The sequence below is a fragment of the Stegastes partitus genome, unplaced genomic scaffold, assembly GCF_000690725.1.
Source record: "Stegastes partitus isolate 25-593 unplaced genomic scaffold, Stegastes_partitus-1.0.2 Scaffold366, whole genome shotgun sequence".
NCBI classification, from domain to species: Eukaryota; Metazoa; Chordata; class Actinopteri; family Pomacentridae; genus Stegastes; species Stegastes partitus.
Genome location: NW_007578097.1, coordinates 205,592 through 222,195, shown reverse-complemented (window position 1 = coordinate 222,195; position 16,604 = coordinate 205,592). Strand labels below are relative to the sequence as shown.

General features: G+C 42.7%; 2 protein-coding genes across 2 annotated transcripts; both read right to left on the bottom strand.

Moving 5' to 3' along the window:
• Positions 1-8,707: 8,707 nt before the first annotated feature.
• Positions 8,708-10,897, bottom strand: LOC103359324 (oligodendrocyte-myelin glycoprotein-like). Its single transcript, XM_008284612.1, has 2 exons — positions 10,890-10,897; positions 8,708-10,097 (listed from the first exon to the last, which is right to left on the bottom strand). Exons 1-2 carry the CDS (start codon positions 10,895-10,897, stop codon positions 8,708-8,710), a joined length of 1,398 nt encoding a protein of 465 aa, XP_008282834.1.
• A 1,816-nt stretch (positions 10,898-12,713) lies between these two features.
• On the bottom strand, positions 12,714-16,228 carry LOC103359322 (uncharacterized protein DDB_G0271670). Its single transcript, XM_008284602.1, has 2 exons — positions 16,076-16,228; positions 12,714-13,848 (listed from the first exon to the last, which is right to left on the bottom strand). The coding sequence occupies exon 2, from the start codon at positions 13,838-13,840 to the stop codon at positions 13,046-13,048; it is 795 nt and encodes a 264-aa protein (XP_008282824.1). The 5' UTR covers positions 13,841-13,848; positions 16,076-16,228; the 3' UTR covers positions 12,714-13,045.
• Positions 16,229-16,604: the final 376 nt, after the last annotated feature.

Sequence of the window (16,604 nt, the reverse complement as noted above, 5' to 3'; positions counted from 1 at the left end):
GGATCAATAAAGTATGGTATCCACACATATGGTGGTGTAATTATGGATCTTTTCTTGTAGATGACCTGTAATGAGCTGCCGGCCGTGCCCTCTGTACAGTGTACGCAGAGATAAGCTGTCTCATGCCTCTGAATGACCTTGAAGAAGGAAAAACAGGGTGAAAAAAATAACAATAATAAAGAGCAAATGAAAGTGTGTGACATTTGCAGTGGGAGAAATATATTGTGATCAACATTAATTGCACAGTATGCTATCAATAGAACAAAATAAAAAATACATGTGGAAATTCAGTTTAAATTATGTATTATACATTTGTTTGTATCCATGCCAGATAGCTGCTCACAGAAGTCAGACAACAAATATTATATGAATGCAGTTTGCATTAATCTTAGCATGAGAGCTCTGTATGAAACGTGACTCGTGATCCTATTTCATTATTCACAGTCGGTGAAGGTTTTTTTTTTTTAATAGGTCTTCTTGTGCTGACTGTTCGGGGTTCTACCAGAGGGAATTTCTTATCTGGCCAGGCAGCATGTTTTTGAAACAATGACTTAGATAAAACCCGAATAACAACACTTTTGTCAGTTGAACAGCTAAAAGTCTGTCATTAGTTAGGGGACTCTCCACATTGCAGCTGTCTGTATCTCTGAAACAAAGGGACAGAAGCAAATGGTGGCAATTCCTTGTAGCACAGGAGTGCCAAAGAAAATGGAAATATGACACCTCATGTGAAAGACTATTACTTATTATACCTCCTTTGCACTGTTGTTCCGTCGTGTGCCATTTGGCGATACATTTATGGTTCCTTTACTGTTGTCAAATGTGCATCCTATAGCATATGTCTTGAATGCAAGAAAACACATCTGGGCAGAAATCCCCTGAGCAGCGAGTTCCACGTTCGATTCCCGGCTGACCGAACCATTTGCCGCGTGTCATTCTGTCCCTCACGTTTCCTGTCTGTTACCACTAAGTAAAGACATATAATGCCCCCTGCCAAAAAAAAATCTTTAAAAATAGAAAAGAAGAAGAAAATCACATCCACTCATGCAGCTGCACAGAGAAGAGAAAAGAAGTGAGGGAGGTTATAAATTGATGTGGAATATGAGCTCTGAGGAACAACAGGCTTTAAAGCCCATCACAAGGTGTGCAAAAATCACAGTGGATTTAACACATGAAGAGCAACTTCTGTTTTATGCTCAAATAAAAACACTGGAGGCCCAGGTTTCACGGTGTGACTGTGAATTATTCTGTTTTTTGAACATTGGTATTATTGCCTTTCTATTCACTGTTGTTATACCATGAAGAGAGCCGAGTTAAATGTGAAAGGAAAGGTACAGTCGGTGTGACGTTTTACAATATCTCATCAAGGGTTGTAACCCAGATTTGAAACCAAAACAACTTGATGCCAAAGCAGATGTGCGACTACTCTCTTTTAATATCTGGTCCTAGAAGTATACTAGTCTATCACATTCCAGACAAAATCTCTCATATCTTATGAATAACCCTAATTTAGGGTTTGGGTCCCCAGATCTTTTTTGACACAGACTGAAGGAGAAACATGTATGGATTTCTAAACAGAGCGGTGTTCTCCTTTAATCTGAGCAGCCGCCACCGCCTGATGAAAGTGCCTAAAGTGTTTATACCTCCTTCAACAACTTCACTCTGACAGCAACGCGTTTTGGAGCAGTTGAGCGTTTAGCACTGAGTGAGAGGGAAAGAGTGGGGTTTCATTTTACAACTAAGTATGTACGAACACATTTCCTTGAAAGTGATGCCGAGACACGGTTACATCAGCGTTACTTGGACACTACTTGGAGACGTTTTGATTAATGAGGAGGGACAAAGACATACTTTGTTGCATCCTGCACGCTTTGGACTCGTCATTATGTTCTGAAGATGGAAGGAAAATGGAAAAAATTATATTACTGCAGCTATCTCCTGTATTCAGCTCTGAAACATGAACCGCTTCTCAATAGGGAGGAAATTCAGCATGCAAAAAAGCTTGTAACTAACTGAGCCGTTGCATAAAAACTGAAGGATTTGGGGGATTGAGAAAGAAGTAAACTTGATAGCGTGTGAAAGAGCGGAGGGGAAAAAGAAAGTGAGAGAAGCAACAGACGCACTGAGATGCTGTTTTGAGAAGAGGCATCCTGTTTCCGGTTGCAGTAATCACTTTACACCCTCTGAAGCTTCACTTGACCTTGGAGAAATTGTTCTTGGATCGTGTGTAACCCCTTCCACCGCGCAGCTATCCCATATATAACCTGTAAACAAAATGCACATTGTGATGATAGACGATGTCTCATGCTGATGTTCATGCTGAAACTTAAAGGGGATGTTATATTTTTAAACAGAATTTGCATGTGTATAACAGAAACTCGGCTCCACTGCTTGTTTTCAGCTTGCACTCCTATGCGAAACAATCCACTCCTGAAAGAGAGCTCAGAGTAAATACCGTCTATCGCTTACATGAATTTGTTATGGGTATGATTCAGACACTCTTGAGATGTTGTTAATTTTATCCTTTGGATTTTGTGAATGATTTCATATTGATCACTGTGGATTGAGCGATCTTTGCTTTCCTCAGGAGGGCCTATTACAGTGAAAATTCAGAGCCCCAAGGAAAGCTGTGCAGAAGGCTGCAGATGTGAACAAATTGTCTCCCTCTAGTGTCCTCTCCTTTCTGCTTCCCCCTTTGCTGAGCTAAAGAACCTGTCAGACTGCAGGGAGAGGGCCAGACTGAAACATGCATAATTGACAGTCCTATTTCAGGAATTAGTTACCCACCAAACTGCAGCCTACCTGCTCTTTCATCTTGCCTGGAATAATTTAGCATCTTATAAAAGTCTATTCCGGCCGACCAGGATTAACGATTGATTAATTTAATAAATAAAATTCCTATTCCCGTCATTGATTTCTATGTCTCCTCGAGGGTAGCTGTGTGTAAACCTTGTCAAGTGATCATGATTTGTGCGGATTACTGGGATTGTGTATCTTTGTTACCACATAGAGCAACTGTTTGAAGTTAGATCAGTAGGAAGGATGTTCTGATGATGAGTGATTTCTCTCCCCCCATTATGCCTTCTGTAAGCGCACAGATGAGTTAATTAAGCTGTGCCAGAGGCTACGCACTAGCATTCCAGGTAGATGGCCCACTGTGATATTCAGACATCCACATTATTACACATTAGAAATGAAAAAAGAAACTGTAATATTGACTCTGAAATATTCAGCCCAATATCTATGCATAAGGCTCCTCAATGCTTGCCAATTGTGCTTGCAAATTCAGAAAAAATACAATATTCACTTGTACCAAGTGCTCAAAAGCTCCTTAAGGTAACACAGAATAGCCTGAAGTACCCCAAAGAACCACAGATTGTTACTCAGAATAATACAAAACACTTGCATAGTTTCAAGCTCTGCATGACCAGAAGACGTAAGGAGGTTTTGTAAGTTTTAACAGTGTGGTCCAGGCAAGATAATCTGCATTTTTTTGTGGCCTCGGCAGCCCAACACTTGCATGTGGGTCTCTTTTGTACCAATCAGGCTCCAACACAAGTGGATGATGACGACATCATTTACCTGCTCCACTGGGCTGGGAGATAAGCTCGTGCCCCTGCTGCTCCTTGGAATGTTCTGGCTGCTGTTTGTATGACTCCAGAGAGAGCTGTGTGTTACAGATGATGACGAATGGCATTAAAGCACCACAAGGAGCCATCCTATCACCTGTACAGTCAGCAGTGGGGGGAGAAAGATGTGTGTGCTGGCCTTTTGGAGAGCTTTGTCAAGGCAGAAGAAATGGCATTTGCCTTCTCTTGTGGCAGCTGAATGTGAAACCGGCCTGGTGAGGTGAGCTGTGTTTTGGGTTGTTTTCTCTTTAGATTCATCAAAAGTTCTGAAATTTTGAGATCATCACACAAGCGTTCATCTGCATTTGTTGTTGCTAACTGACACATAATATGGATTACTAGCCTGAGGGGCCCTTATATCCCAGTTTATTCACTTTTTCTAAGTTTGTCTATATGAGGGCATGTGCCGTGCCGGACACATTTAAAACAGAAATCCTCCATAGGCTAGTGGTGGTAAGCTAGCCTCTCTAGACAACCAGCTAAAGTGGTGCTTTTCTGTCTTCTGGCTCATTCTGTGTTTTTGCAGTCTTTTCTCTCTTGCTTCCTTTTTACATTCTTTTCCTCCCCTAACTGGCTGCCACCATATATTCTCTCAGTTGCCAACCACTTCCTATTCTGCAACCACTGACCTTAACACTGACCTTGCCTTGTCTGTGCCATTGAGATGAGAGCGAGAGATACCACAGCCTCAGCTTCCCCCCACTACGCTGCAGGGTTGAATTTTGCCTGTCTCATCAGTCTTCCGGCTGCTGGAGTATGCCTTGTTATTTCTTCCAGATTCCTACACATTTCGCTTTTCGGCTGATCAGTGCCCGGCCTGGAAAACGTTGCTCTTGGCTCAAAGAGACGCTGGGCCTTGGCATATAGACCCAAGCTGTCAATACAGATTAGGTTTATCAGATAAACTTTATCTGCAGCATTTGAGCGTCCTTTGGTTGGGTACCAGCCTAATTCTGGGCTACAATTGATATTGTGACCCAGCCTCTAAGGAGATCGAAATTGGCAGCCATTGTTTCTGCCATAAGCAGGCTGCAGTGGTCTTTTCAAGGTAGGTCGCTCTTTGTGTCGCCATGTGTGTTCGCTTTGCTCTGTCACCGCCGTCCAAAATAAGGGGCGTTACGTGAGGTGTACCTTAGGCCTGGAGGCTGCTGATTATCTACAGCAACTGTGATAAATTTCCCATCTCATTATCCTTGAATGGACTATTATCCTCCGTTCAATGCTCTTAGTCATTTCCTTTCTTGATTTTGGTGTTTCTGTATAAATCACATGTCAAAACGAAAAGACCGGAAAATTATCTACAGTGTTTGAACTCATTTAACATCACATGTGCACCTCAGTTCCTAATGATCAAGTCCAGTCACGGCAGTAAACTCCAGAATTTGGCTTTTCTAAAAGTAGAAGATTTTTGTCAACAGGGCCTTGAGAACAGTGTGGTCTCTGTCAGGGACGAACAGTGTCCTGGTGAGGGTTGTCTCTGTGACTGCAATGTTTTGGGGTAAACATTAATTTCCGTATCTTAACCACAAGAGGGCACTTAGAGCACACGTAATCATAGGAACTGATGTCATTTGTGTTCATGTGTCTTTGATGCATGTGTATTTGAGGAAGTTACCAGTCTCCTCTGCTCTGTTTAAAAGCACTGTGTCTAGAATCTCACAAACAATCCGGTCCACCACCTGCAGCTGCACCCTGACCTCTCTTACTCAGGACTGCAGGAATTCTTTTCTCCTTTCTCTTTTTACAGACACTCACAATGATTGTTGGCTTTAATATTGCAGTACACTATGTGTTCTTAAAACCTTTCTGTACACCACTGTCTGAACACGGTGATATAATATATGAAGGTGATGGGAAATTAAATTTACGAGAACACAAGAGGGCAGTACAAAGAAGCACAGCGAGGGTGAGTGTTATTGAGTGTGGCTGAAAGAAAGAAGGAATCTCACTCAAAACAAGCTCGGGTGGTGAGATAAAGAGAGGAGGCATGGCAGCCGTAAATGATGCTAGCCTTCTACACCTTGTCAGTTATTAGGAGAAGCCAGAGGAGAAATCTGACATTACTTTGTGTTGTCTACAGAGAAAATAATTGGCTATCAGGCCGGCTCACTGGCACCTAAAGTACTTGGAAGAGATGTTTTAAAGTTCTGCAGCAAAAGGGAGGCAGAGAGATAAATACATAGAAACATAGGCCACAATATTAAAACCACTACATTGATGATCTAGTTACAATGCATTGTTCTCCTAGGAAACCTTGTTGCTGACCACCCCCTCCCCATGGCAATATCACCCTGACCCACAGTGCAACAACAGCTTAAGAACACTTTGAGGAACACGACAAAGAGCTGAAATCCGGCCGTCAAACTCCCCAGAACTCTGTGTCTAAGCTTCCACAGCCTGATGACAGAGGGTCCTAACCTTCAGAATTACTTCCCAAAGTATCCGCTGACAACATCCCAGTGCCAAAACACACCCCGAGAGGTTTCATGTCAATTTGGTGACACAAGGGAAGCCTATGCGATGTTATTAGGTGTGTATATTTATAGAAATGGTGCAAACCTAAACTCTCAGTCTGTCTTTTTAGGTCTCATAAACCCGGCCTGCATTGTGAAATGATCTGGTTTGGTGGTTAATAATATTTCCTCTGAGTTATAATGGAGTAAGTGAAGGTGCAAGTTGAAGAAAACAGAACCGAGGTGAGAAATGAAAGTCAACTTTCTGTCAACCCTAAGTCATGTTTCCAGATAATGAGCACACCCACCACAACTTTCTGTTTCAGCTTTTAAGCCATAAATACATAGAATTTATTCACTGTGAGTGTTTTATTTCCCCCACAATACACTGCGATTAAAGGGTTTTGTGAAGAATTATTTTAGATAACAAGCAATATCATATGTTACTTATTGCTAAATCACTGCATTCTGCTGTCGACTTGTTATCGAACACGTACGCTCTCTCTGCCTGCAAATTAGCACTTGTATAGTGTTTAAAATGTAAACATTTTTATGCAGGAGAATGCATTTCTCAGCAGCCCTGCACTGTCGAAAATGCACTATATGTCAGCCGGGGTGGTGCAGCCTTTTTGGAGCGCTGTTCAGGTCTGATCCATGGCCTGGCATTGCATCAGATGTTTATCATTCACTGTGTGGGTGGTGACAGTAACACCATATTGTTCTCCGAGGCTGAACCACAGGGTCACCTGTTCACCAGACTCACACCTTCTGTGCCACTCACTGCCACGCGGGAGCTCAGTTTCTCTGTCACAGATGTTCCTGCATGTGAGATTTTCTCACTTCTCTTCAAGACAGGTCAAATGAAGAACATGCACCTCCCTGCTAGTGTCTGTTCCACGATGTATGTCAGCGCTTATGATTCTATGTTGCACTGGTTTTTCTTTTTTTTATCAAATGGGGAAACGAGAAAAGTGATTGCTCAATGACCAACAGATAAGATTATGTTTGTTCTGGGCAGTGTCCAGGTGTGATTAACTGCGCGGCAAGGTTTGGCTGTGTGTTGCTGTGCTCAGTGAATATTCACTGAAAGAAAAAAAACAACTCCAACACGTGTGAATAAAATCCAAGCAACTCGTTGTTTTGACTCCTGGGAGATACAGCGTAGTTGTTCAGTTCCTTCATGCAACTATTACAGAACAGATTCTAGTAGACACAAGCTTGGATTGAATTGATTTGCAGTTTGCTTTTTTTCCCCTCCTCTCCCCTGAGACTTTATCATTCCACACTTTTAAATTAAAATCAACAGTCTTTGCAGGGTAGAAAAAAAGCACAAAAAAAAAATTGTGTGAAGAAAAGCAGTTGCGGTAAAATTCAAACAATCATCAGAAGGTGCAAATAGATCACATTTTATTTAACAGTGCAGAAATCACCTTGGAGAAGCACCCAACAAGAAATGAAATTCCCTGGCAATAGTTCTTCTTCTTCTTCTTCTTCACTTTATCAAACGCAGCCTGCTGTGATGCATTTCTTACTATTTTGGCACCTTTAGGTTCCGTATGCAAATGTATCACCGAAATGTAAAAATCCGTAGGTTGGTGCATCTCTGCTGTTTAACGCAATCAAGATTTGAATATCTTAACATTTCGTATAAATAAGCTTAAAATGTCTGTGCTTTAATGCTCTGCGGCAACATAGCAGTAAGTTAGCATTCCTGGAACGTTCAATCACCATGCAGATAATTTTCACGAGCGTCACTGAATCATGAAGGACACTTAAGTCTGAGATGTGATCAAAATACAGAAGCGGCGCTCGGCACTCGGAGTTTGTTAAATGCAGTGACGCAACACTGTCCATTTGTTTGCCCTCTGCTCCACAGAGTCTCTGTTGTTTCCTGTCCGTGAACATGTCATGACCAATTTCATGTATGGATTAAGTCCCTGGAAAAGACAAACAAGCAGGCAAGCATCATTGACATCTATTGAAAGAGGATTTTTTTTTTTTAAAGTAAACGGAAATTTTGTGCCATTTTTTTTTTTTTTTGTAGGTCAAAGCACCAAACAACAATATAAAATGATTAAAATAAAAACAATACAAAAACAGAAGAGCCAAGACAACAAGTCATCAGTCAAATTTAGAAAATATAGAAAAAAAATTGTAAAAATAAAAAACAAAAAGGTGCATGTGGGTCATGACGTGCAATGAAGAGCACCTTGGTTAGCCTTGAAATAGACTGTGGCTGCAGATGAACACCAGGCGTCCAGTTACATAACAAACTGCTACCTGAATGTATAGTGCCATCATGTGCTTAGCTATTATCATTACAATGTTTTTTTTTTTTTTTTCTAATCAGCTGCATTCGAGGAGAGCCTTGTAAAAAGTGTGATTAGAAAAGTTAAATTGTTGTTTCTTTTGACATCTAATTAGAAAAGTAGCATCATACTCTACGCGGTGAAGCACGAACGATTAAACTTATCACAAAGCCCGTCGTTTGTATCGTAATTGGCCCTTTTTGTGCTGAAGGAAGCTGGTAATACACAAACGTAACAGTCCACCAAGAATCAGTAGAGTCTTGTGTGTTTTAATTGTGCTGTAACCCTAAAGGTGTTAATGTTTTTCATTTGTCTTTCAGAGGAGCTGAGGCAGGATGAAAGACATCAGCACCAGATTGCGAAGTAATGAACAGGTAGCAAGAGTCGGGCTGCTGCTGCCGCCGATGGCGCGAGGAGGGGACTGATTCTGCCTCCTCACGCTCCTGGTGCGAAGAGTGGTTGTTTTCTTTGTTTGGATGGAGGGACTCTCTGTTGTAAAGAATCGGTCTGTGGCCAGCCGCATGTCATCCCTGATGGATTTTTCAGTAATGAGACTTGTGTCAGAAAAAGCGGATGTGTCAGTGGCGTGGAATGAGTCCGTGGGTGAGGTTCCCTTTGTGTCAGAGACGAGATAAGAATCGGTGTGCCACATGCGATCTATGTCAGCCGCAGTGGCAGAAAGGTGATTAATGGTTAGGTTGGTGCCTGTGCTCCTGGATGTCAGGGTGGGTGTGTTCAGAGTCTCTTTAGGGGTGTGTGGGGTGCTCAGCAGAGCAGAAACGCTAAAGTACCACCACCCGGTGACACTGTCCTCAGGGGGCGGAGAGCTCAGATCCTGGGCACTAGCAGCCAGAGGGGGCAAGTTGTAGGAGGCAAAGTGCCACCCTCCAGTCCTGCCAGGGCGCACCCCTCCACAGACGGGCTGGGTGTGGCAGGGGCAGCCCAGGACACGTGCAGACGTATGCTGGGTCCAGGAGACTAGGTAGGCAGTGTCGGCGTAAAGGTGGCAGGCCCAGGGGTTGTCGCCCAGAGTGATGACTCTCAGCGACGTCGTCTTGTCCAACACGCCAAAGGGCAGCGAGGAAAAGCGATTAGCATGCAGGTAGAAGTGAGTCAGTCTGGGGAGCCGGTCCAGAGAGCCCGGCAGCACGTTCACAAGCAAGTTGTGGGACAGGTCAATAGTCTCCAGGTTTATTGGCAGGTTGGTGGGCAAAGTCCAGAAGTGATTGTGGCTCAGGTTGAGTGTGCACAGCTTGATCAGTGTGTTGTTGATAAAGGTGGCCCTCTCCAGCTTGTTATGGGAAAGGTCAAGCTTTCGCAGGTTCCACTGGTAGACCGTGTCATTCTTATCCAGCACCAGGATGCGGTTGGAGGCGGCGTAGATCTGCCAGAGGGAACGAGGCAAATCCGCGGGCAGCTGGTTGAGCCGGTTGTGGGACAAATCAAGGATGCGGAGATGAGTGTACGCCGTGAGCTGACCGTCCAGGTTCTGAAAGCGGTTGTGGGACAGATTAAGGGAGCGCAGGTTGTGCTGCAGGCCGTCGGGCAGGTGTCTCAGACCCCTCCACGAGCAGTCCACCTCCCTGTGGCTGCGGCTGCAGGAGCACATGGAGGGGCACACGGCCAGGACACGCGACCCCAGCCACAACAGCAGCGCAATTTCCAGAAGGGCCTCATTAAGAAAAAGCTTCAGCAGCACATGCCTGCTGAAAGAAAAGACAGGGAGACGAGAACATTAGTGTTTGTTGTAGACAGCGTCCTCTTAAGCACCGGCTAGGCACACTGTGAAAGTGGAAGTGATGCCTGCAGTGGGCTTGGATAGTGAACACAGGACACAAACATTTGCTGTCTGTAGGAGAAGCATAGTAACCGTAGAGAGTTGTGCTGTATAAAATTGGTTTCATCATTTCTCTGTGGCTCTAGCTTCTCTCTCACTTTACTGTACACACACACACACACACACACACACACACACACTGACAGACAGCCTCATGTTTGCTGGACATCACTTCAGGTGCACACATTAGTATGACATGCCAAACTGACTCCCCTAATTATGTAGTCATGTCTTCAGAGATTGTGTTGCAATATCCTTTATATGCACCATTAGCCAGCGTTGAAATGTGTCCTTTTCTATAACTGATAAACATTTGACCTGAACTGCAGGAGGATATTTCTAGTCTATTGAAGAATATCATTCATCACAAAGGATGAGAAATCCCTGCAGTCATTTTCCCTGGCATCAGTTTTCGTGTTCAGTCATCAGTGGTTGTCAGTGAAGTCAGTCCCATGCTCTCAGAGGAGGAGAACTAGCTCAATAGATGGGTTTTATTAATGACTCCACAGAGAACTCATGCATCAGCTGGTCCAAAGGCAGGCAAAGACACAGCCAGGAGCTCTGCACTGTTGAAACTGCAGTATTTGTGAGCCGGGGTGTGGCAGAATGTGTGTGTTAAAAAAAGAAAAGAAAAGAGTCTTTAAATTTGTCCATAACTCACCTTCTCATCTTATCATTCCAGTCACTTTTCTCTGCTCCTGTTTGCTGTCCGGCCCCTCTTCCCTCTCCTCTCTCTCTGCTTTCAAGCTCGGGACCAGCTGGTGCTCTGCTGAAGGTGATTTTTTTTTCTATGATTTTTTTTTATTCCTTACTTGACCCCCCTGCTCACTTGTCCAGTGCAGGGTTTTTTTTTTCTCTTTTTCTTTTTTTTTTGTCCGGCTGCCCTCTCCCTGCCTTGCAGTTTAGTCCTTTTGTCTTCTTTCAAAAGCCGGGAGTTTACTATTGCCTCTTATGGATCTTTTGGGTTGGCGCGATCAGGCACTGCAGGCTCTGGATTTACTCTGTGCAGTGGAAGTGAGAGGGGAGGGGTGCAGTGTTGGCGGGGGTAAGGAGAAATGGAGCGCATAATGGAGGGGTCTCTGCATAAAAAAAAAAAAAAAAAGGATTCTACAAAAGGAGAACTCCACGGTCCCTTTTAAATCCGGCAGCTTTCAGGATTTACATCTGCATTTAAAGTCACAGCTATTGTTGTGTTTAGATTTACCGGCTGATTTCGGTCCCGCTTGCATTCACAATAAGCCCGACTGTAATCAGTTATCACCTAAATCTGTATTACCCCTCTCTAAAGTGTCCATTTACAAAGTAATGATGTGCTGTAATTGGCTGTTGTTTTCCCCGCGTACATTTAGAGGCTGTCACAAAAAAAAAAAAAAGCCTGGAGATTTATTGCAGAGGACTCTCCTCCACTGCAGCTTCCTACCTGTCATTAGCAATACAGGCAACTCTCCGTTTTGCACTGCATTGCTGTACTTCTAGCACACAATTACACCGGGGGTCCTCGGGGACAGTCAATCAGGGTTTTTAAACTTATAAAATGTGACAAATTCGATGATTGCATCACTGCAGCTCACATTCCTGATTTATGCAAGCACGGCAGCAGAGAGTGTGAATTATTATTTTGTGTGTTTTTTTTGCTCAGTGGCCATGTAAACTAAACACAGCACTCTTTTTGCAATGTGCTCGCTACTTCCTCACCCACCTCTCTCTCTCTCTGTGCTTTTCCTTTCCTCACCCGCCTCTACTTCCACCTGCACTGAGATTAAAACTCGTGTATCCTGTCACTGCCCGTTCCAACAAGCCTCAAAGTCAAACCTTCACCTCCACTGTCAGTCACTGTACAACACGCCATGCTGTCAGTTTGAGCTGTGTTACCAAATACTGTAGCAGCAGAGAGAAAAATCATCCAAATCCCCCATATTCACTTGTAAAGCCTGCTGTACAATACATCGAGAGAAAGAGAGCGAGAGAGAAAAAAAGAAAAGAAAGGTGCTGCCTGAGAAATATTTTACACTGACTTACTGAGAATGGCTTTAACTGCATCTCATCTCTATACTCGCACATCACCCAGAGCTGCTCCGGCTCAAGGTGTTTTTCCATCAGTGTTGGAGGTGTAGATTCAGGACCGGCTCAGTGCAGGATGTTTTGCCAACTATTCAGACTTCTTCTTTTTTTTTTTCTTTTTTAAATGAAAGGTGCACATGACGTCACAAGTGAGCAGATGAACAAATATCTGCACATAACGGCGGAAACAGCCCCATATTGGTTTTTTGAAAAGGGGTTTTTGTGCGGCTTTGTCAGCTCTGGCTGAGGTGAAAGGGAGCGTTCTTTCTGAGTTGTGTGGCACTGCCTGGAAGAGGCACATTCTCTGCTTGCTAATCAAGCAGACCTCTCTTTCTGTGTGTCTCTCTCTCTCTCACACACACACACACACACACAAAAGCATGCACACATGTTACACAACTAAATGGGAAATGACAGCATTGTATTCAATTCAGGTTACAATTCTTGGTTTATTTCTCATTTCTTTTTTCAAACATGTGAAGCGTAAACAACTTGCACAAAAGTGGATTTTGATATTAACACGTTTCAGATTTTAAAATACAGAAATATTAACCAGCTGTTTTTGAATCAGAAAGGCTCAAGTTGGCAAGTTGAAGAGCACACGCGAGTTGTGCGATTGGAAGGGCGGGAAAAAGCTGCTGAAAGAAATCCTTTTTCTCACAGTGGAGGGATTTTAGAGCTACAGGGAGGTGAAGGTAGTTGCTCAGGAAACTTTCTGGCTTCACACGCAAGAACACTCTAGAGCACATCCTTTGGCTACTCCGCGCCCTCAGAGGAGGAGGCTGCGGCATCCTTGGCGGGCTGGGAGTTGGCGGCCTCCTCTTGTGGCTTTGAGGAGGATGAATTTTCAGCTACAGTTGCCGGCGCAGCTGCAACTTCCTCACCGTTGGCTGCGTCTCCCGCCTCCTTCTCTTCTCCCTTTTGTCCATCCTCTTTCATCTTCCCTCCGTCTTCTTTGGTGGGACCATTGTTCATCTCTTCCTGTGTTAAGTCAGACATCAACACGGTGGTCTCTTTGCCTTCTGTGTCTGACTTGCTTTTGTCCTTCTTGGCGGTTCCCATCCAGTATTCGGAGTTGCTGATCAGGTCGGCGTTGGCGCCCAGCCTCTTGAGGCGTCTGCTCAGCTGGCACGTCCTACATGCCAAAAACAATGTGGTTATCAGGAAAATCACGCAGGCTAGGATCAGCCCAGCAGACACTATGAGTGCTGAGCGACATTCCTTTATCTGAAATATCTCATTTGGGCTGCTGCTGATGGTGGTGGTGGTCTTAGTGGTGGCGGTGGCGGGCTTTGGACCAGATGAAGGTGGGAAGCTGCGACTAGTGGACATCTCTATGACTGCTGAAGATGGCTCAGAGCTCATAGAGCTGTTAGCATCTGACACGCTGCTGGCAGTGGTGTTGAAATCTTGTTGGGATTTTGGCAGAGAAGTTGAAGAAGTGACGTTCCCGACATTTTGTGTATCTGTGTCTGCACTAGTACGCCCCGGGATGAACAGTAATACACCCAGGATTTCTGTGCAGTACAGCAGGAGGAGGAAGATGTTCATGTTGGTACCTGAGAAGACATGGCATGGCAGGTCAGGTTAAAGTGAGTTTGGAATACACATTTAATACAGTGAGGACAAGAAGACAAAACTGCTTATGAGGTACTTGTATTTTTATCTGAGTAATTGCATTTTATTCCAGTTTATACTTTAACTCAGCCCCGTTTCGGAGGTAAATATTGTGCTTGTTATTCCGCTAAATGCAGCTGACAGATTTAGTTACTTTGAATTTCATCCAGATTTATTTATAAAGCACCAATTCTCAGCATAAGTCACCTCAGGCACTTCACACAGACCTTCTATTATTATATTCTAGAGAGAAACCCAGCAAAGCAGCTATTAGGTGACAGCTGGAAAACACAAAACCTGCCTTTTAATAGGACGAAACCTCCAGCAGAACTAGGCTCAGGCAGGGCAGCCGTCTGCCTCTGCTGGTTAGGGAGACACATTACAATTCAATACAAAACATAATACAATAACGCAATCTTGTGGGTGTAGTTTAGGTTCCAGTAACTACATAGAGTGGTATCTCTGGTTATCATCCACATATATACATATACAGGATTCAAAAATTCTGTCACTTTGATTATTTTAGATGCTAATACTTTCACTTGAGCAACAATCTGAATGAAGTACTTTCACAGTACGTGTAAGAAAATACTTCAGTATTATCTCTGATCTGAGTACTTTCTCCTATTACTGCGCATCAAACAATCTTTAAAATACTGCAGTTTTTATTTATCTATTCATTTAGCACATCACGTATTTGCTCTTCGAATAATTCCATCTCAGTTCGCCATTTAAAAAAAAAGTTCATGCCTGACTGTTTCATGTTTGTCAATTTTTTATTTTTTATTTTCTGTGCACACGTATGCAATTAAGTAAAACGTGTAAAATCTTTGTTCATAGATGTTTAACCTTTTGAGTAAAATATTTATAGAGAGGGGTGGGTTCATGTTGATTAGTTGCATCATTTTCTTCGTGTGAATCTGTGGCGCAATGTTAGAAATGCCATAACTTGAGAAATAATGTAGCCCAAGTCCGGAAATTTGCAGGCTCGTTGGTATGTCGTGTTTAATGGTACAACCCACACAGAGGGGGTAAAAAAAAATCTATCAGCCTCTTACAGAGATAAAAAAAAGGTTTTATGGTTGGTGGAATATCGGCGTAGACAGAAACATTGAACATTTTTAAGTCAAATTTACACCGTCATAAATAGTTTGTATTTTTCTATCAAAGCAGGGTCGTACCATTGAAGACCAGATGTTAATATCAACAGGCACATATTTGCAACGTCCCTACTGTGATTCTAGTTGTGGACCTGTGTGGCTCATGTTTCTTGGTGTCCAATAAAGACAAAAAAATGCCTGAAAAATAACCTTTCAAAAAGCAAGTGTAGGTTAATTGGTCAGTCGACTGTCTTGAAAGATCTAATCCTTAAGAGTAAGTTACTAAAAAGTATTGTACCAAAAGCTATGATTTTTGGAAAATCAAACCCCAAAGTGAAAAGTTAGGGATAGAGGATAAAAGGATCGTGTCAATTTGAAGGCTTCTTGCCCCTTATTAGAGTATGAAAATGCATCTGGCTGATAGACCAGGATAAAATGAAATAACATCCCACTGAACCTCCTTTTTATTGTGACGCATCACATGAAACAAGCAAATTTACTTAATTACATCCTAACATCTGTTGGAAACCAACAGCTGCCCTACAAATATCTGTAAAGTACTGAAATATACTGTATATGTCGTTTGAAATGGCAATATGACCCAATAACACTGATTTGAAGGAACTTTAGGTGTCTGTACTGTGTTTTTTAAAACTTGGTGAAAATTGTAAAAAGAAAAAACATGAATTAAGTATTGAGTGAATTTTTTTTTCTGTTAAACGTTCTAATCTGCGGAGCTCAAAACAAGGCGTGTGTTGATAGTTTTATCATAAGCAGGCCTTGTTAGGTTTACACAGTTACAGATATTTTTAGCATCAGTTATCATTTCTTACATTGTTGGAGGATTCATTTATGAACACATGATTGTGTTTTTACAGTGTATTTCTAAACTCGATCTTAAATAGACATCAAATCCTAAAAGCGTTCACACTACTAGATTTCTGTGATAAGGACAAAAACATCACATTTTAACACTTACGATTCAAAACTGAGCTTTTTTTCTCATAGAAAAATGTTTCTGTTCTTTAAAAAGCGTAGAATAAAAGACCAAGTGTAATTTATTACTCACGATGCTGGTGATCTTGATATACTTCCCGGAAGACGAGGAGTTTGTATAAATGAATGTGTACACAATGTGCTGCAAGTGAAGAGAAATGAGCGACTCGGAGGCAATCTAAATCAAATGCATACTCATTTATCTGTCTCGTTCTTACTTCTCCATTTGTACTATATTAAGACAAGGAAGTGGTTTTGGTTCTGTTCAGTGCTGATGACGGTCACGCAGACATCTGTGGGGCAACAGAGTATAAAAAGTGGTCGAATAGCACACTTGTTCTAACTTAAATAACCTTAATAATTGCCAGTTAAACTAACGTGCAAAATTCCACAGTGTCCTCAATCCAACAATAACAAAAAAAATCTACAAAAAAACACCAAAGTTAGAATTTAAAGACAAACAGTGAAATTGCAAGTTGCGCTGCTTTGCACTCTTTTATTTTTGGAAACAGCTTTGCATCTGAGTCCTGTCACCGACCACAGAGGCTGACGTGCTGATGACCATTTTACATGCGTACATGCGCCGTGGTCAGTGTCATCTG